General features: G+C 42.9%; 6 protein-coding genes across 9 annotated transcripts in view; 2 read left to right on the forward strand and 4 right to left on the reverse strand.

The window, feature by feature from the left end:
- LOC113208319 (uncharacterized) overlaps nt 1–1,557 on the reverse strand; it is a 4,485-nt gene extending 2,928 nt beyond the window's left edge. The window contains exons 1-2 of the mRNA XM_026425273.2: nt 1,090–1,557; nt 253–454 (exon numbers count right to left, since the gene is read on the reverse strand). Coding sequence (XP_026281058.2) covers nt 253–454; nt 1,090–1,106 — 219 coding nt within the window. The 5' untranslated portion in view covers nt 1,107–1,557. The remainder of the gene's footprint in view (nt 1–252; nt 455–1,089) is intronic.
- A 2,316-nt stretch (nt 1,558–3,873) lies between these two features.
- Nucleotides 3,874–8,532, forward strand: LOC113208285 (rRNA N6-adenosine-methyltransferase ZCCHC4). Its single transcript, XM_026425229.2, has 9 exons — nt 3,874–4,198; nt 4,277–4,472; nt 4,539–4,686; nt 6,976–7,176; nt 7,263–7,500; nt 7,590–7,700; nt 7,797–7,963; nt 8,048–8,236; nt 8,333–8,532. The coding sequence occupies exons 1-9, from the start codon at nt 4,132–4,134 to the stop codon at nt 8,453–8,455; spliced, it is 1,440 nt and encodes a 479-aa protein (XP_026281014.1). The 5' UTR covers nt 3,874–4,131; the 3' UTR covers nt 8,456–8,532.
- LOC113208286 (GDP-fucose protein O-fucosyltransferase 2) lies at nt 5,065–6,945 on the reverse strand. Its single transcript, XM_026425231.2, has one exon. It carries the CDS (start codon nt 6,465–6,467, stop codon nt 5,106–5,108), a length of 1,362 nt encoding a protein of 453 aa, XP_026281016.1. The 5' UTR covers nt 6,468–6,945; the 3' UTR covers nt 5,065–5,105.
- Nucleotides 8,520–10,332, reverse strand: LOC113208287 (nucleic acid dioxygenase ALKBH1). Its single transcript, XM_026425232.2, has 6 exons — nt 10,034–10,332; nt 9,747–9,864; nt 9,511–9,664; nt 9,362–9,434; nt 9,078–9,274; nt 8,520–8,982 (listed from the first exon to the last, which is right to left on the reverse strand). The coding sequence occupies exons 1-6, from the start codon at nt 10,148–10,150 to the stop codon at nt 8,547–8,549; spliced, it is 1,095 nt and encodes a 364-aa protein (XP_026281017.1). The 5' UTR covers nt 10,151–10,332; the 3' UTR covers nt 8,520–8,546.
- Nucleotides 10,333–10,442: 110 nt separating this feature from the next.
- On the forward strand, nt 10,443–13,628 carry LOC113208292 (succinate-semialdehyde dehydrogenase, mitochondrial). The gene is made up of 9 exons (XM_026425237.2): nt 10,443–10,618; nt 10,907–11,131; nt 11,208–11,378; nt 11,450–11,533; nt 11,615–11,855; nt 11,953–12,116; nt 12,212–12,364; nt 12,439–12,611; nt 12,699–13,628. Exons 1-9 carry the CDS (start codon nt 10,580–10,582, stop codon nt 12,961–12,963), a joined length of 1,515 nt encoding a protein of 504 aa, XP_026281022.1. The 5' UTR covers nt 10,443–10,579; the 3' UTR covers nt 12,964–13,628.
- A 300-nt stretch (nt 13,629–13,928) lies between these two features.
- On the reverse strand, nt 13,929–15,919 carry LOC113208294 (uncharacterized). 4 transcript variants are annotated; one of them, XM_026425238.2, is made up of 4 exons: nt 15,790–15,919; nt 15,648–15,715; nt 15,174–15,548; nt 13,929–15,096 (listed from the first exon to the last, which is right to left on the reverse strand). In XM_026425238.2, exons 2-4 carry the CDS (start codon nt 15,648–15,650, stop codon nt 15,031–15,033), a joined length of 444 nt encoding a protein of 147 aa, XP_026281023.1. In that variant the 5' UTR covers nt 15,651–15,715; nt 15,790–15,919; the 3' UTR covers nt 13,929–15,030. The 4 variants fall into 4 exon arrangements, with proteins under 4 accessions (XP_026281023.1, XP_026281024.1, XP_052126104.1 ...); XM_026425239.2 differs by having other exon boundaries at nt 15,807–15,903; XM_052270144.1 differs by having other exon boundaries at nt 15,648–15,752; nt 15,860–15,877.
- Nucleotides 15,920–17,732: the final 1,813 nt, after the last annotated feature.

Here is a 17,732-nt window from a genome sequence, read left to right on the forward strand (position 1 = left end):
CCCATGTCCCCCCTACCCCATCCCTTGCAGCCCCTCGCTCCCTCCGGACCGGCACGTAGCGGCGGGTGCGACGGAGACAGAGGATGGGCCAGCGCGCGTATGAAAATGGAAAACTCGGCCGTCGCTCTTCACGCGACAGCGCGCTCGGCACAACAAGGGGTTCAAATCCCCAGCCGGGAGGCTGCTCGGCTGTTTTCTTTCCATCCCCCTTTTGCGGACCGCGTTGTCGAGCAGCGCGTGTACGGTCCTTACCTTGGGCTGCAGCTGCTGCGTGTCCGCGGCCGGGGCCGGCGGCGCGGCGGGCGCCGTCGAGGCGCTCAGGGTGCTGGCCGTGCTGCCGTACGACGAGGACAACCTCGAGTCCTTGCCGAAGTCCCCGCTGGCGCCCGGGGACGGCGGCGACGACAGGCACAGCGGCAGCGCGTCGCACTCCCCCAGGAAGGCCTCCGCGTCTCTGTGTGGGGCAGGCGGGTACAGTGCAGGTGAGTTCACGGGTCCTGCTGCGGCGGGGCGGGCGAGCGGCCGGACCACACTGGACCACTCGGCGGCGGTGGACAAGGAGCCGAGCGCAAAAACAAAGTCGAGTCAAGGGCGTCGTGCAGCAATATGTACGGCCGCCGTCGTCTTGCATGTAAAAACACGGGGAACTGGGGACGGGCGGGTGGCAGCAGCGACGGCGGCGTGGCTGGCGGGGTCCACGGCTGTCACGGGCGATAACATGGCGAGACAGAATGCCCGCCTTTTGCCGAATGAAAAAGTGGCTCGCGCGCGGCTGCTGCCTGCTGGCGCTAAAAAGTGAGATGGCGGCGCCGCGCCTCGACCTTTCGCCCCGGACAACACTCCGGGAGGTCCATTATCACACTGAACCCGCACAGGCTGTGAGCCCCGTCGTTTCTTCCGAGCCGGCTCGCGGCCCTGCAGGGGGATTTTGCTCAACTGTCCTTTCTGAGCGGACAGCAGGATCCGGAGACGGTGTGCGACATCACCTGTCCACGCAAACAGACGGCGGCGGCAAGGGGACAGCAGCTGGACCGGGAGGCTCGACCGCGAACGGCCTTGCGGACGCCAACCGGCGCCGTGGTCACTTACCTCTCGAGCGACGGCATGGTGTGCTTCGTTGCTGCTCCTCTCGACGCGGACGTTGCGGCACCACAGGCTGCTCCAGACGGCAGGCTCGACAACGTCCGCCCAGCGCAGGTGCGATGCGAGAGCCGGCGACCGAGTCTACTCAGCGGCGGCGGCGGCCGGCCGATGAGGTAAAAGAGTTACACGGAGAAGAGGGGGACCCACCCGACCGGACCAGTCAGGTTTTGCGGTGAGGCAGGCGGCGGGGCAGCGGGGGCCCGCGCGAGGGGATCGCCGCGGCTCTGCTGGGCGGCCCGGTGTCGCGACGCCGCGCCTCGCCACGCCCGGTGCGCGATGGTGTAGGAGGGGACGGCGGCGGCGGACGACACGCGCGAGTGAGGGGCCCCGGCGGCGGCGCGGCGCTATATGCAGGGGCCTCTCCCGGGTGCCAGCCCCGCCGGGGGTGCACGCCGTCCAGGCCAGAGGGCCCCGGGGCCCAGCAGCAGCGCCGGGCACCCAGCAGCCGCCCGGCCGTGACGCGGGGCACGTCTCGCGGACCGACGTCACCGGGGACCCCGGCGTGGAGCAGCAGCAGCAGCAGCAGCAGCCCTCCTCCCGGGCCGCAGTCCACGCTGCCCAGCCGGCTGATAAGCCGCGCACTGAGGCTTTCGCTGGACCAGCGCCGGCCTGATAAGGCACCCGTCTGTAATAATATACACTCGGGCTATTTATAGCAAAGTCCCCCACGGCGGAATTAATTTTAGCGGCCGCCGCGGGAGGTCCGGGCTTCATAATCGTCGCAGGCAGCACTTTCGTTTTCAGTACATCTGCTGCAAGTGCTTGATTTTTTTAGACAGTCCCCACGACTGTCTCTACCAGGTCTCTACCAGAAGCCGAAAGTGTGCCCCCCCTCCTCCAAACTTCTGCTTTACAACAGCCGCACGCGACGCGAGCAGGGGCTCGGGTCGGGTGTTTTTATTTTATTTTTTGTGCACCGGTGGTGGTGGTGGTGGTGGTGGTGGTTGATTCGACATTTGTCGGACACTTTGGGCTGATGATAGCTGACAGCGGGAGGGCTGTGCTACAGGCTAAGGTAATCGTGCCACACTATGTATGGTAGTGCTAATTGTGCCTGGTTCTTCGTGCTTTTGGTGAGCCGCTTGCTTCAGCTGCTTCAGCGTTCTGGGGGCCGACTTGACAAAGTACGGGTCCCAAGGGTTCTATAATTCTGCTGCTCTCCTATCCTCCGGGGGACCCCGAGTAGTGGATCGAGCACGAGACGAGGTGGTGGTAGCCCCAGCTGGTCGACTGACATGCAGCATGCGAGGCTTTATAGTGTATTTCGGCTAACGGAGGAAGAAGAAGAGCGGGTAGACCATAAACGTTTCAGGTTGGTCGAGAGATTCCCGCCTCTGTGTCACACCGGTAGAGGAGGTAGAGGCTCGATCAATCAGGAATCTTTATGTTCTACCCGCTCTTTTTCTGCCTCCGTTATGGCCGAAATACACTATTCTGGGCCGCTCCAGGTGTTCTCTACCGTGGCCTTACCTGGGCCGCATCGACGGCATGCACCTTCAGGATGCACATGACCCACATTGAGGACTTGGTTTTCAGTTTGTGTGGCATTCTTTTCGGCAGATGAAAGTTGCCGAAACGTGTCGTTGGTCGGGTCCGTTTAAGAGGCATGCGTTATGCGCTGTATTTGTTTGTCCTGGTAAAAAAGACCTAGTTTTGCCTGCCGGGCTTTTTGTGACAAGCCCAAGTAAAACGGGAAAGTTTCCATAAATACGTCATATTTTCGTCATTTATTACAATAACGTCGCAAGGAAATGCGCCATTTGTTATGTACATAATGACAAAAACTTCTATAATATGACTTAGTTTTGACCTATAACTATGGGGGAAGTCCAGGAAGAGGGCAGTGTTCAGTGCTATCACAGAAGGGGGAAATGTGTCACGTTGAGCAAGGGGCGTTTTCATGTCTGAAAACAACGACGACCGCGTGTGCCGAGAGAGTGACGAAACGTCGCGTCACTCTTCCACCAGCCTCGATAGGGTTGTGTAGATCGGGCCGAGGCCGGCGCCGATCAGAGCCCTGGCGCTAGGTCAGGGGCGTCGCGAATGTCGTGGCGCTAGGGGCGTCAGAGTGCGTCACGTTGGAATTATGTTTGCACCGATGCGAAAAATGGCGTTTGTACCTGTTCCGCACGCTTCAAATGTCAGCTTCCTGAACGAAACGAAATGAGTACGTACGGATTTTTGAAAAGGAAAAGCAGCCTAAGTGTAGAAGGGCCACCCAGCAGGCCAGGCCTTTGCACATGCACAATCTATATGTCGCATCTGGGCTTCAAGTACATTTTCTCGATTGACGTCATGCGGCCATAACTCGTCCTCTCACTCACTATTATTATTATTATTATTATTTTTACATTGTGTTTGTTATTGATCGCCTTGATACGTATGGGCAAGACGGGAGCGACGTTGCATCAGCACCGGAAACTTGTGTAGCGCAAACTTGTATGTGTTGTAGGCAACTAGTGAGAGCATTCACAATTTCATAAGAAAGAGCGCTCTTGAAATTATACATTCACAGATGATTTTAAAAATAATTTTAGCAAGTATCCCGCTGCAAATCATATGTTTCCCGCCATTTGTGTGGAGAGTGGCAGCCCTGGCCTCCACAGGGCCTCTTAAAACAGGCTTTAAAGCACTGGACGGGAACTTTGTGCGCTAAGCAAGCAAGCATCATCCCCTGAAAGGTGTTATTACTTTTTTTATCGTATATTTCGTGGTGGGATTTCTCATTTTTATTAGATTACTGTGAAGTACCGGTATGTTGGCAACACATGCCAAACGCAAAACCTGGATGTAAACAAATATGGCGGCGCTCATGGTATTTACTCATGCTCTCCCAAAATTCACCGTCCCCAGAATATCTAATGTTTCCATGACAAAATAGTTCGTTTTATTCGATTTAATTTTGAAGTATTTCGACTCATATCGTCGAGAGGATTTCTCTCTTAAGTGGTGTTTTCCACTGGACTTTGGCTAACCCCCTTTTCATCAATGGAAAATTCAAAGGGAGTTGAAGTTATCCTAGATCAGCTAGAAGACAACCCCTCATGTCCTCATGGTAGGATTAAACTGTTAAACTAGATTGTTTCTCTTTGTCTTTTTGTGAATCTTTCTTGTGAGACTACTTTGATGTCAGGTCCAACAATCCTATTCAAGCGATTAACGGATGGAGAGGAGCAGAAATTCTATGCGTGTGCAGCTTGTAGGGACAGAAAAGACTGTAATTTTTTTATGAAATTTGGAGAGGAATGGACAGTTAAAAAGAAGCAGCTGTGGGATAAAAGAAAACTTGCAGTTCTTCCTGAGATAGACCATGATCAACTAATATCAAGGTATTTGTTAAAGCAGACTTGTAAACATTAACTTCCATCACGTGTATTGACTCGTTTGTCTTTCAGATTTCTTAAGGTTTCTGAACTACCAAGCACAGAATGCTGTTATTGCCACACGTGTAATCTACTTTTACTTCCTGAGGAAAACAACTGTCATAGTACCCATGACCAGACAAGGAATGTCACTAACCATCAACTTTTCCATCCTTCAGAAGTAAGTGACATCATTTATGGGTTTTAAATAACTTAAGTACAATTTTTATAAAAATTTTAATAATCTATTTAGAACTTAAAAACACAATTAATGATATGGCATTTTATCACTTTGGTAAATATATTAAGCACATCACAATGGACTTTTAATCACAATCATAAGCAAGAATGTATCCAGTAGTCTTTACCCTAATTCAGGAGATCAACAGATGTACGTCTCCTGCCTAATTTTTATTTAACAAAAGCTGACAAACTCTAGAATTCACAAGGAAATGATTATTTTTGCATCCTATGTAACTTTAATGCATATTTATTATTTGAGCGAGTACTCAGTCTTATTTAAATTGAACATTAACTTTGGTTTGTTTAGCTTCATTAATTTATTTATTTTTTTTATATAGTAACTTGGTTAGCTATTATTTACTTATAAACTATTGGCCACTGTGTTGGCTGTGTGCACGGGAAACCTTCTTCTCTTCCACACAAACGGTTGAATGTTGTGTTCCTTTGGAATCCCATTATTTCTCTTTCCTCCTGTATTCGAAAGGAAAACGTTGATTCATGGGTACCTATGAAATACTTTGCATGAGAACAAATTATTTGATCTACTATAGCAACACCTCCATCTTTAATTTCAAATTTCAGAGTTGGTGATGGTTCAAAGCGCAAAACCTTAAACTTTGAAAGATGAGTTTTTAGTTCTGCAAATTCTGCTTTTGGGGCATCAGTTGCTATAAAGATTTTCCGCAATTGCAGCTCCTTCATTTTTTCTTCTATCTGCTCTGCTGCAAATTGAAGGTCAGGAACCTGCTTGGCACGGCCCCAGAGAAAATCTTTCCTTCTTAGATGCACGGCAAGGTATGGTCCCCCTCCTCTGGTTGTCTGTTCTTTCTCCTCAAGCCAATCTTCTGGTCTGTTTATTCCATCATAGTCATCTGAAGAATCCAAATGTGTTTTGCGGAACCCTTTAGCTATCTCAACTAAATGGTGAGCAAATCTCATACTGCGACGACACTCCCAATATACATGGTCTCCATATGTGTCATGCAAAGCAACTTCTGCATGATCAATCATTACCACTTTAGCTTTGCTTTGATTCAATAATCCTTTAAGAAGTGTAGCATGCCCTTGAAATGAAGCACATTCTACTTTCTGCGCTGTTAAGTTTTTGTAGGTCCAAAAAGGTCCCTTGAATGCCTTTCCAGATTTACTATATGGTGTACTTTCAATGCAGGCTTCAATGCTCCAACGGTCTTGCCATTCCTTTCCTTCATCCCACATGTCCTTGTAGTGTTGAAGAATATACACCTCATCAATGGCCGGTCTGTGTTTTGGTATTTTTCCTAAAAATTCTTCCATTTCTATCACAGGGGCAAACTTCTGGAGGCTCTTCACATCAAAAAACATCCTCCAGGGTAGCTTAATTTGTTCCCCGACATTTGAGGATTGCCAATGGTACAGCTGACTCCAAGGGGGAAGCACTAATCTCCAATTTTCTTTCTTTTTTATCCTATGCATGAATATTGCAAGTCTCATGTATACATCACGCCGTAAGTTGAACCCTTCAGGTGGATTAACATCATAGAGTAGGTAGCGTACTGATAATGGCGATGAGAATGTGTCTTTCTCTTCCACTGAGTCGCCACAGTCTTCTTTTGGCTTGTCTATTGCACAAAAACCAGTATTTTCAGCTGCTGTCACTGTCGCTAAAGAACCAAACCATAGGATGGCTACCAGCAGACGGGTTAGAACTGCCATGTTAGACAGTGAGTGAAGGTTCATAATTGAATGAAACTGGCACTTTTATGTTCTTCCCTGCTTCTAATTGAACATCTTCAGCTGGCTGTGAAGAGGCGAAGCTGACGACTTGCGCTGTTGGAGAGAGATCTGAATCAGCACGAACGTAAACAACTTGGTTCCCCTGTTTGCCCGTGAAATGTTCTTGTTCCTTTGCTTCTTCACACTTCTCCTCAGTTTGTCAAACCGCACTTTTAATTTTAGTAATTTTGTTATGAATTTGCAGATGAGTTTCATTTCCACGGCATTTCGTTTGCATCCTAAATGTAATATTTGTTGCTTTATTGTCTACTCCTCGCAAACAAGGGCGTGTTTTATTGTTATTACACCCACTGGATGTTATCTTCATGTTGGTGAAACTGAGAACGCAGGACGCGGGACTTACGATGCGTTCGACGGTGCCGCCCTTTGGCTCCGCAGGCCTCAAGCAAAGAATCTTGAGAAAAGGCGTTGATGGACTTTGTTTAATTGTTACTTTTGTCGTTGATCCCAGCTCCTCAAACCTCAAGAGAGTGCCAAGAAGGAGGCACAGTATCTGTTTGCCAAGAATTCGACCAAAGTCATAGTGGACATGTTGCGTAGCGCGGGCGTCTGCAAAGTTCTCTGTGTTGGTGCTCCTCGCATTCATGAATTCATTAGGAGTGAATACCCTGGGCAAATGCGAAGTCTTCTATTGGATTTCGACCATCGTTATGTAAGTTATTTAAAGCGCCCCCCCCCCCTTGTTGTACGATATGGTTCTTATGCCAGCCCAGGAAATGATCTTCAATTCAATTACAGCATCAATTTTACAAGAAGGGGGAGTTTGTGTGGTTTAATGCATTTAACTGTCACTGGTTTGCGGGTGAAGACGGTAAAGCAGTGACACTACAGTTCATGAAGGAAGCTGATGGCATGGAGATTGCAATAGTCACTGACCCACCATTTGGTGGCCGTGTTGAACCTCTAGTATATACTTTCCAACGCCTGGATGAAATGCACAAACAACTTCATCAATCCAGAATCAACCCTCTAATGCGTAATTATTTTCTTTCCACACATTTCTCATACTTTTTCTTATTTTATTTCATAATTTTCTGTTATGCTGATTGTGCCTTCTGTTTGCAGTGATGTGGATTTTTCCTTATTTCATGGAACCTATGATAGTTACCAGTTGTCCAAGTATGTCCATGCTTGACTACAAAGTTGATTATGACAACCATCCTCTTTTCCAACAAGGTACATTATCTTCAAAGTCCTCCATAAGTTAATCTACAAAGAAGACACTTATAAACTGTTCAATTTTGATGTGTATAATTAATTTATATGTTGTAGGTCAGAAAGGTCGTAAATATGGCTCACCTGTTAGAATATTTACGAATATTCCTCCATCCAAACTTCCATTTCCTGAAGAAGAAGGCTATCGCCATTGTGATTTCTGTGAGAGATGGGTCAGTTTAGAAAATAAGCATTGCTACAAGTGCAACAGCTGTACATCAAAGGTATTAAAATCTAACTTTACTTTAAGAAAGACAATATATTATTAAAAAGTATTTAGAATTATTAAAGTTACCTATTTTTTAAAGGATGGCCGTACCTATGTCCATTGTGACAAATGTTCCCGTTGTGTCAAACCAACTTGGAAGCATTGTAAAGAATGTAAGCGTTGCTGTCTACCTGATCATAAGTGTGGTGAATTTAAACCCTCAGGGTGCTTTGCATGCCACCAACCAGGGCACAAGAAGAATGACTGTCCATTAAGAGCTACTACTAAGGTACTTTTAAAAATAAATTTCTCTCTGTATCACAAAATTTTTGGTCTTCTGGAGCATTATATGCATTTCATGCATCATATGTTATTTCACTTGCAGGTTGATTCCAGTGCCAATAGACCCAGGAAAAAAACAAAGATCAATAAAACAAACAGAGCTGCAGTAAAAAGGAAAAATACTACCCCACCCTCTGGGTCTATTCAGAAAAAAAGGAAACAGTGAATTGAAAGACAGTGACCAAATGAAAGCTCTGGATTTTAAAATACATTCTAATACATCTCGAGAATTTCTTATGGAAAGAGCAGTTTATTCTTTAAGTGGACAGCCCTACATGGTTTTTGCACAATACTTGCCGTACATTCATATTGATACGAGATTGTTCAATGTACCTATGAAAAGGTGACCAAAATTCTTCTTTAAGAATATTATCAATCAAGTTCTTTCTCTCTTGCTTGATGCTTGTTTGCTTCTCATTTAAATTCTCGGTCGAATCAGTGTGAGTCTTTTTGCATGGAGGATAAGGACAGTCTTCACTAGACTTTTGTCCTCCAAGGTTTGCACTGGGTCTATTTGAATTTTGAAAAATATTCCAAGGAAATTCTTGAGCAGCAACTATTTTGGGGATTCCATGGTAACACTCTCTGCTGTGTTTGGACATTATTACAATATCTCCGCTCTTTATATACATTGCTGTTGGTGCTTCTTCTAATGATTTACCTCCAAGGAGGAAGATTGCAGTTTGACCAAAGCTGTTAAAAATTACAATAATTTTTATCTGAATTGAATAAATGCCCTAAAAATGCAGTTATTAATGATTTATGAAGCAAAGTTGCTGTTAAACTACCTGAATGAAAATAAGGGTGCTGACATATCCTCCTCTGAGTGATCTGTATGTCCAGAAAGTGTGGAGTCAAAATGATAAAAGTTGACTATTGCTGCCTCAGCACTAAAATTGTTGTGGCAGCCAACTATGCGTCCAACATACTTAGCAAGTACAGCTAGTTCACTAGGAAATGGATCCTTTGCGTTTTCACTGTAAGCCTTTAAAGATAGACAATTGTTTACAGATCTGAAAGATGAAATAGGAAAGAAGACAGAGTTAAGTGGAAGACATTTAGTATCTATTACCTTTGTGTCCCAATTATGATGGTAACCTAAAGTGGCCCATCTCAGTTTCTTGCGCAGTGACTCCTGATCTTCCCTAGAATTTAAAAAAAATTTAATCATGTACTTGAAAATGAAATTTAGGTATTTGGTTTTAATAGGATTGTTCTTACCTTTGAGAAATATTCCACCAATTTTTAGATGAATCCAGAATATTATGTGCATCAATGTTTAGTCTGTTTGGTTTACGCGTATAATCATGTAAACATCGATATATCCAGAACCTTTGACCGATTGGTGTAAATGGGTTTCTTATAAATAACAATCCTTAAAAATGAAACAAGTGCTTTATAGGCAAAATTCTACACTACTTAGATATTATAATATAAACAAAGACATCATAATTTACCTGGATTATCTTTTAGTTCATAAATGTTCCATTCAGAAGGGGGCAACATTAAACTGGCGATAAAATTTTCCTCCTCGCTTTTTATTTTGACATATTCGTCTTCAACAGCTTTTATACTCTGAAATTGGAAGAGGTTGAAATTATTTTTTTTGGGATCGCCAACTATCAGCATGGTTAAAATAGAACTCGCAAAGTACAAGTGTGTCTCAAAATGCTAATTTAATTATTATTTTTACCAGCACATGTGAAAATAACCTGCATAATTTGTCATTTTGAGTGTTTCTTACCTGAACAGCAGATTCTGCTATGATATTTGAAAAGTCTAAAACTTTATTCAAGTCGGGAAGTGGACATTTTTGCTTGTAGTATTTAAAATCAGTCCTAAATTTATTTGAATTATCCATTATTCAATGTCAAAATATGGTTTGTTGTGGTTTCTTGAGAAGAGGTGTTTGGGTTTGCCTTCTGCCAATAATGTCGCGGGCTCAAGTCGCACTAGTGATTTCTTTTTCAAGAGAATTGACCTTGGTTTATTCTCTACAAGAACCTTAACATGTAAAATAGATAGTATGCTTTGGAATAAATATAAGAACAATTTGTTGGCAAAATGAAGATTTATGTGTAAGATTTCGTTCTTTAGGTTTGTCGCCATGAAAGAGAGATGGGGGATGGGGAGGGGTTAAGGGAGGCGGGGGGTGAGGGGTGAGGGAGGAAGGGCGCTTCTGCTAGGCTGCTTGAGTGTTATCAGTGCCAATTTAGAATGCTGTGCTGTACTTGGTGAGGCTGGAGAGCACTGTCACGCTGTGCAAAGGTTACACAGAAAATCATTCGAAATGAAAGGACTAACCTGTGTCGGATCTTTACTCCTCAAGGTAACCTTCATTATTATCGCCGAAACTAAACACTCGCTGTACCTAACCTGATTATTTTGACAGCTGACATTTTCACCTCTAGACTGTTTGTATATTGTTAGCGTTTATCCCCAGTTAACTCTTGTTAGCCTATCTTATCTCACTGTTTGTATGTTGCCATGTGGTAGGGTCACAGCAAGAATACCAAAGGGTATATAACCAGGCTGGCTGACTTTCAAATTCCTAGTTGGTTTGAAAAAGTTGTTATAACTGCATGTTCTGTGTCCTTTTTTTTTCTAATCTATCCAGAGAAGTACCTTGCACATCTTGCAACGAAACATGTCGCTTGTTCGTGATAAAGCCTTTGTTAATGGGGAATGGGTGACATCAATGAAGGGGAAGAAATTTGATGTGGTCAACCCTTCCGATGGAAGTGTAATAGGACAGGTGCCTGATATGGATGTGGAGGACACAAATGCAGCTATTCAGTCTGCACATGATGCCTTCAAACCATGGGCCAGCACAACTGCTAAGGTAAAGGCACAGCTGGGAAATATGTGTATTCTATAGAAGACTATATGAAAATTTATCATACAACGTTTTTCTATAGGAGAGATCAAATCTTCTACGCAGATGGTTTAATTTGCTTGAGGACAACAAAGAAGAGTTAGCCCGCATAGTCAGCATTGAGGCAGGCAAGCCATTTAAAGAATCACTTGGAGAAGTGTTCTATGGAAACTCATTCATTGAATGGTTTTCAGAAGAAGCAAGAAGAATAACGGTATGAGTTTACTATCTTAACTGATAAGTCTTTACCAAGAGCTGGTCTTCATATTCTGTACATTGTTGCAGGGAGAAATTGCAGCAAGTCCAGCAAAATCGAAAGAAATGCTGTTTATACGCCAACCAATTGGAGTAGCTGCTCTTATTACACCGGTATGACTCAGTGGACATAATTTGTCTCTTACCTTGAAAAAGTCCACTACAATTTTAAAGCTGTTAATCTTCACATTTTAGTGGAACTTCCCACATGCAATGATAACAAGAAAAGCAGGAGCTGCTCTTGCTGCTGGATGCACATGTGTGATCAAACCTGCTGAAGACACTCCTCTCACAGCTTTGGCATTGGCTCAACTAGCTCATGATGCTGGAATACCTAAAGGTGTTCTCAATGTTATCACCTCGAGTCGAGAAAATGCTGCTCCTATGGGAAAGCTCCTTTGTGAAAGTCCACTTGTGCGAGGCCTCTCTTTCACTGGTATGTTACTGTGAAAAGAAATATGATTCTTTTACCGCAATTCTTTTTTATTACCTCAACAAAAGTTAAAGGAAGCATTTAATTTTAAATTTTTAAGGTTCAACCGGAGTTGGAAAATTATTGTATCAGCAATGTGCAACAGGTATAAAACGCGTATCTCTTGAACTTGGAGGGAATGCTCCTTTCATTGTATTTAAATCCGCTGATTTGGATAAAGCAGTGGCAGGTGCAATGGCTTCCAAGTTTAGAAATTGTGGGCAGGTACGAAATGGCAACAAATGGTTTTAAGCATTGTCCTTTATCTCTTGGTGGCATTAATTATCAACAATAATGACCTTTTTTTTATTTTTCTACAGACTTGTGTCAGTGCCAATAGATTCCTCATAGATGAATCTATTTTTGATGATTTTGTTGAAAAATTGAAGAAAACCATGATGAAAGAGCTTAAGCAGGGCAAAGATGAGAACTGCAACACTGGACCTCTGATTAATATTTCTCAGCTTCATCGAGTAAGCTACCTTTTAATTTAGGGAAAAACTTTATTTGTTAAAGAGACAACTTTGTGCGAATTTGAACTTTTCAGGTGGACAATATAGTTCAAGATGCTGTGAAGAAAGGAGCCAAAGTGCTTCTTGGAGGAGGCCCGGCAAAAGACTTGGGGGAAAGATGGTATCAACCCACTTTAATCACAGATGTCAAACCTGATATGATCTGTTACAATGAAGAAATATTTGGTCCAGTTGTAGCCTGCATCAAGTAAGCAGGTTTTCTTACAGTCCATTACATTTTGCACCAAATTTATTTTCAGTACTTTTTAGCTATCACATATTCTTTGTTTGCCAGATTTAAATCAGAAGAAGAAGCTTTGAAGATTGCAAATGATACACCAGTTGGTCTAGCTGGCTACTTTTACAGTGGGGATATTGCTCAGTGCTGGCGTGTTGGTAAAGCACTTGAAGTTGGTATGGTTGGAATCAATGAAGGCATGATCTCATGCACAGAGGCAGCATTTGGTGGTGTTAAAGAGTCAGGAATTGGGCGAGAGGGCTCACATCATGGAATTGAGGAGTATACAGATGTGAAATATCTCTGCTTTGGAAATCTCTAAGCGCTCTCTTTTTTACTTCATAATGGCTCACTGTTTGTGACAAGCTATGTTGTCTGCATAACTGTTTATGATTCACTATGAATCAGTAATTGTCTTGTCTTCATTGTACTAGTTCACATTTTCAAAGGAAAGATGTTCTATAGCTTTTAGTTTCTATGATACAAATACTAGATTATACCTCAATATGCTTTCATATCAAGCAGCAACATAGTGTAACATTCCAATTCCACTCTAAGTCTGAAAATCATGTGCAAGTTAGAACTGCTTGCATTTGATGCTGAATCGTATTTTCATAGACAGTATCTACATGTTTCATGTTTGTTGTGATTTTATTTTCTATTGTAAATGGTTTTTAACTATAATAAGATGCCACTCAGTCTTCCTGTAACTGTGAATTACTTTATTTTAGTACATAGTTCAAAGTTTTGAATGACAGACTGTAGATGTCATGTGTCATAACATCTTTTTTCTTTTAATTTTAGTAAATCAAAGACAATATTCAGGGCCTGAGCTGACAGCTTAGGTTTATTGCTCCGTATGAATTTTCAAGTACAAAATGATATCGCCATGTCTTCCAAGTGTTGTTTATGTGTGTCTTCCAGATTAGTGCCATATTTAATATATGTATGTAACGTGAAGTATTCAATAAATTTGTTATAGCTCAATGTCGCTTAAGTTATTTCATTTCAGATCAGATTCAGATTTTGTTCACCCAATACCTCCCCCACCACTCAGCACAGTTTTTGGATTCTCCACATGTCTAGTTGAGAAGGCAGTATCAATGAAAGAGTGTGATTTTGGACAGAAATAGGATGTTGCAACCTAATTTGAGAAAAATAAGTTCTTCACTCTAAAATCTGCACCATGGCTTTCAAAATTCATCCAATGCAAATTATGATGTCTGGGCATGTACTCTGTTACATTTTGAAAAAGAACACAAAGTACAAACGCCTATACAAGGCAGATCCTGGTAAAATTGTCTGTAATTGACAGCAGTTTTATTAAACATTGACCTTAAAAAATAACTCCCCAGAAAATTGATAACAGAAAATCAGTAAAACAAAACAAACAAGTAGTGAACACACTATACTTCTAAACAATAGTTAAAATGTAAAAAATTGACTTCCAAGTCTACACAGATTGAAAGATTATTAAAAATAGCTGACGTACAGAATTCATTTTTGGCAGCTATTTAAATTATTGTTGTTGACATTTATCACAATAACGGCTCAACATTAACAATTGAAATTGTCTCTTTTGTAATCCCAATTACATGTCCCATTGGTATTGAGTTGACTTAAAAAAATAATTGAAGGGCCTGCTATCAAATTCCTAAAATTCATTTAAATTGGTAATTACATCAGAAAATAGGGATGTTATTTTTGAAAGCATAATTGTAAGGGATATGACCAGCATTCTGAATGTATACTGGTACTTAATTGACTACTGTATCACAGTATATGGCTCCCGGTACATATAGTGTCATTGGATATTTAAAGACTTGTAAATTCTATGACAGTTCATATTTTAAAAGAATAAACACCATGATTCTGATGTGACCACAGTGGTTCTGCAGTAGACTCCCTTTAAAAGTTGTGTTGGCCAAATAAACATCAAAATCTCACCATGGACTCAGTTTGAGTTAACTCAACTCAACTCACTTTGAGCACAACAGGACACACACCACACACCCAGTGAGCAATGCAGTATCAGACCGATATCAAAACGAGGTCAGATATCAGAAATTTGTCGGTTTTCGCATCAGATTGATAAAAATGTGGTCCTGAAATTGACATGTTTCTGATAACTGATATTGTTCTGACATCAGTCTTACATTTCATTGCTCACTGGGTAGTGACATACATTTTGCTGGATTTGCCTCGCTTGGTTGCAGTAAAGACCGCAATGCCACCCTTCAGACTTTTGTTCGTTTGGCACCCCAGTAAGAAATTCAACATTGTCACCGAAATTATAGGTGAATCAAATCCAGGGCAATTTGACATCAGATAACAAGTTGACGTTAGGTGACAGATTTCTCAATGCGTACTCTGAGCTATTATGCCAACCCTAATGTTCTTTTTTGATCATGTGAGTTGTGAAGAACTGTTGTATCTCGTCAGATTCAAGAAGAAGCTGCAAAATAATATAACTACATTAATTTGAGAACAGACAAATGAAGTGCTGCAATTTTAAGGCAAACAATCAAGTACCTTTTTCTTACGATCTAATACTGATTTCAGAAGCGATGACATTGACAACAATTCATTACTTTCTTGGGAACTATTTGAACCTTCAAATACGTCATCTGTTATAGGAGAATCTGACTGATCCAGTCTTAATTCACTATCAGGCGTGTCAGAAGAGAGTCGATTTAAATTTGTTACTTTTGCGTCACCACCATCTTCTTTTTTCGGCTTCTTATTTGAATCACTCCCTTTCCTTTTTTTTGTTCTTTTCTCCCCTTTATCTTTTGTCCTTGTTCCATCGTCTGTTAATGATTTTTTTCTTGAATTTGTCACTGACTTTCTAGATTTTGAAGTAGACTCATCATGAACACCTCGGATATCACACTTTTCATCTTCCATCTGCAGGAATACACAATGAAACAGTACAGTAAATCAGCTGTTTTCCCGTTACATATTCTGATAGATTTTGTTGTGACAAGTAAAGAGAACATTTCTCACCATACTGCAGAAAGAGAAACATCTATCCAGTTGAACAGCTGTTTGTTGATGAGCTCAACTTAAGGCATCTAAAGACAACACAGGCTTGACATAAGTTGGAGGACCCTAGGGAATATCCGTTCAACTATGCCGATTAATTTACCATGGATTACTTGTTACTTGAAAGGTGCAGCGGCCGCTTAAACTTTACTTTAAGAAAGACTTCAACCAACTTTTTTCAAAGCTTTGCTTTGCTTAAAACCGAGGAGAGGAGAGAGCGAGAGCCCTAAGCGAGGCTATACACATATGAGAAATTTCCCAGTAGAAATCGTTTGGTGGATGAAAAACTAGGAGGAGGCAATGATCGACGTGTGTGTGTTGTGTCGGTTGTGTCTCAGGCCTCCTGGTTGTGTTGTGGGTTGTGGGAGTTGGTTTCCTCTCGATCATCCACAAGAGTCTAGCCGGAAAGAGTTTGTAACAACGTCAGTTTTTCGGTTGGCGCGGCAGGTGTGGTAGTAGTAACGTCCGCCTGTCTCTATGACTCGGTACTCTGGCACTTTGGTTTGGAATTCCCTTTCGGAATTCGACTCGAAATCTCAGTTTGGATTCCCACAGAGTTCAGGCTAAAGGTAGCCGTATCGATTGTAGGCAAATTTGTAGCTACAAAAGGAACAGGGACGTCAGAGTACGCTTGATAGGTAGGCAACTCCTGTCCTGTACTCAGACCCGCCTGACCCGGCCGCCGAGTGGTAGCGCCACCTCTCAAGGGAGAGCGAGAGAGACAGCGCCTGCCCACAGTCATGCCGACGCGCGAGCCGACACCGCACCGGACAGTCAACTGCAGACGAAACTCTGTCGGCCTTGTTTTGGGCACGTTGTTCGCGTTCGACGTGAAAAGTATTGTGCTCCAGCTCGCTAGCAAAATGGATAGAACTCGCACCAAACCAAGCCCGCAAGATATGTGTACCACGACTAGTCTGTCTCTCACCGGCAGTCCAATGTTTGGTTATTTGGGACTGATCTTACTGTACTGTTCATAAAGCTTCGGTGTCCCGGTCTAGTCTATGATAGTCTATGATGGGGGCTAGGCCCTCACTGTTCCCCGCGTTACTCGTCTGTCACTATACTTTGGACGGCGAGGAAGCCGATGGGCCCAACTCGCCCTACGCCGCCGGCCCCTCGCCACCTTGCTCGCACGTTGCTCAGCACCGCGCCGGTCCCCACGCCCTCTCCCACTTCCCGATCAGTTGTGGACTGACTTTATGTCACTCTGTGGTTATGTAACTTTCCGAAACTTTGGTGTTATGGTTGAACCTCAGTTATGTGTTGGTGAATACGACAACCAACATGTGAAATGTGAAAGTGTGAGTGTTTGTGTGTGGGTGGTGGGGCTGCCCGCCTCCCCCATGCACTACCTGTTATCCATCATGCAACTGCGCTGTGTCTACTCTGGTGAGTTAACTCATTTATTTTAATTCCCAGTTATAGAGCATTGACCTTGGATGTACGGAATGTTTTTTGTGAATGGTTTATCATTCTAAAAGAATTATTTTGCAGTGTGTCTGCTTGTGTTTGAAGAGTCGAAAGACTCAGTACATATGTTTGCGTAACAGTGTTCACATTGTTACTTAGGGTTTATAGTGTGTAGAGAATTACCGCCTTGATCGAGGGGGCCACCACTCGCGTAATCCTGTGTACAGGTGAGGGTGTCATCCCTATGTAATCCTTATGTATTCCGTCTAATACTTGACCAAATTTTAAACCATTATCACTCAATTTCACCTTATTGTCCAAATTTAATATGGTTTGAGAGACATAACTTAAACAAAATTTATGTGTGATCACTTAAAATTCACGTGTAATCCCTGTAATCACGTAATCCTGTGTACATCCTAAATTGAAGTGGCGGCCCCCTCTACCTTGAGAGAGACGCCTCCTTGTTGACACTTTTGATCATACTACTGCGTATAAAATCTACTTTAAAATCTAATAGCCCCTTGAGTATTATCGAACAATTTTGTATTAAAATTAATTTCAACTAAACCCCCAACTGGTGGAAAACGATAAGTTACTCTAACTTCAAGTCGAAATTTGTATAACTCCCCC

This window comes from Frankliniella occidentalis, unplaced genomic scaffold (genome assembly GCF_000697945.3).
Source record: "Frankliniella occidentalis isolate FOCC.00 unplaced genomic scaffold, Focc_3.1 Scaffold112, whole genome shotgun sequence".
In the NCBI taxonomy this organism is placed as follows: Eukaryota; Metazoa; Arthropoda; class Insecta; order Thysanoptera; family Thripidae; genus Frankliniella; species Frankliniella occidentalis.

Coding starts and splice junctions, on each gene's coding strand:
- LOC113208285 (XM_026425229.2), top strand. CDS start 4,132: ATGGAAAATTCAAAGGGAGTTGAAGTTATCCTAGATCAGCTAGAAGAC. Junction 4,199..4,276: donor CAACCCCTCATGTCCTCATG/GTAGGATTAAAC, acceptor CTTTGATGTCAG/GTCCAACAATCCTATTCAAG. Junction 7,964..8,047: donor GCAACAGCTGTACATCAAAG/GTATTAAAATCT, acceptor TATTTTTTAAAG/GATGGCCGTACCTATGTCCA.
- LOC113208286 (XM_026425231.2), bottom strand. CDS start 6,467: ATGAACCTTCACTCACTGTCTAACATGGCAGTTCTAACCCGTCTGCTG.
- LOC113208287 (XM_026425232.2), bottom strand. CDS start 10,150: ATGGATAATTCAAATAAATTTAGGACTGATTTTAAATACTACAAGCAA. Junction 9,865..10,033: donor TAGCAGAATCTGCTGTTCAG/GTAAGAAACACT, acceptor TTCCAATTTCAG/AGTATAAAAGCTGTTGAAGA. Junction 9,275..9,361: donor ATCATAATTGGGACACAAAG/GTAATAGATACT, acceptor CTATCTTTAAAG/GCTTACAGTGAAAACGCAAA.
- LOC113208292 (XM_026425237.2), top strand. CDS start 10,580: ATGAAAGGACTAACCTGTGTCGGATCTTTACTCCTCAAG. Junction 12,365..12,438: donor ATATTTCTCAGCTTCATCGA/GTAAGCTACCTT, acceptor TGAACTTTTCAG/GTGGACAATATAGTTCAAGA. Junction 12,612..12,698: donor CCAGTTGTAGCCTGCATCAA/GTAAGCAGGTTT, acceptor TTTGTTTGCCAG/ATTTAAATCAGAAGAAGAAG.
- LOC113208294 (XM_026425238.2), bottom strand. Junction 15,097..15,173: donor TATTAGATCGTAAGAAAAAG/GTACTTGATTGT, acceptor ATTATTTTGCAG/CTTCTTCTTGAATCTGACGA.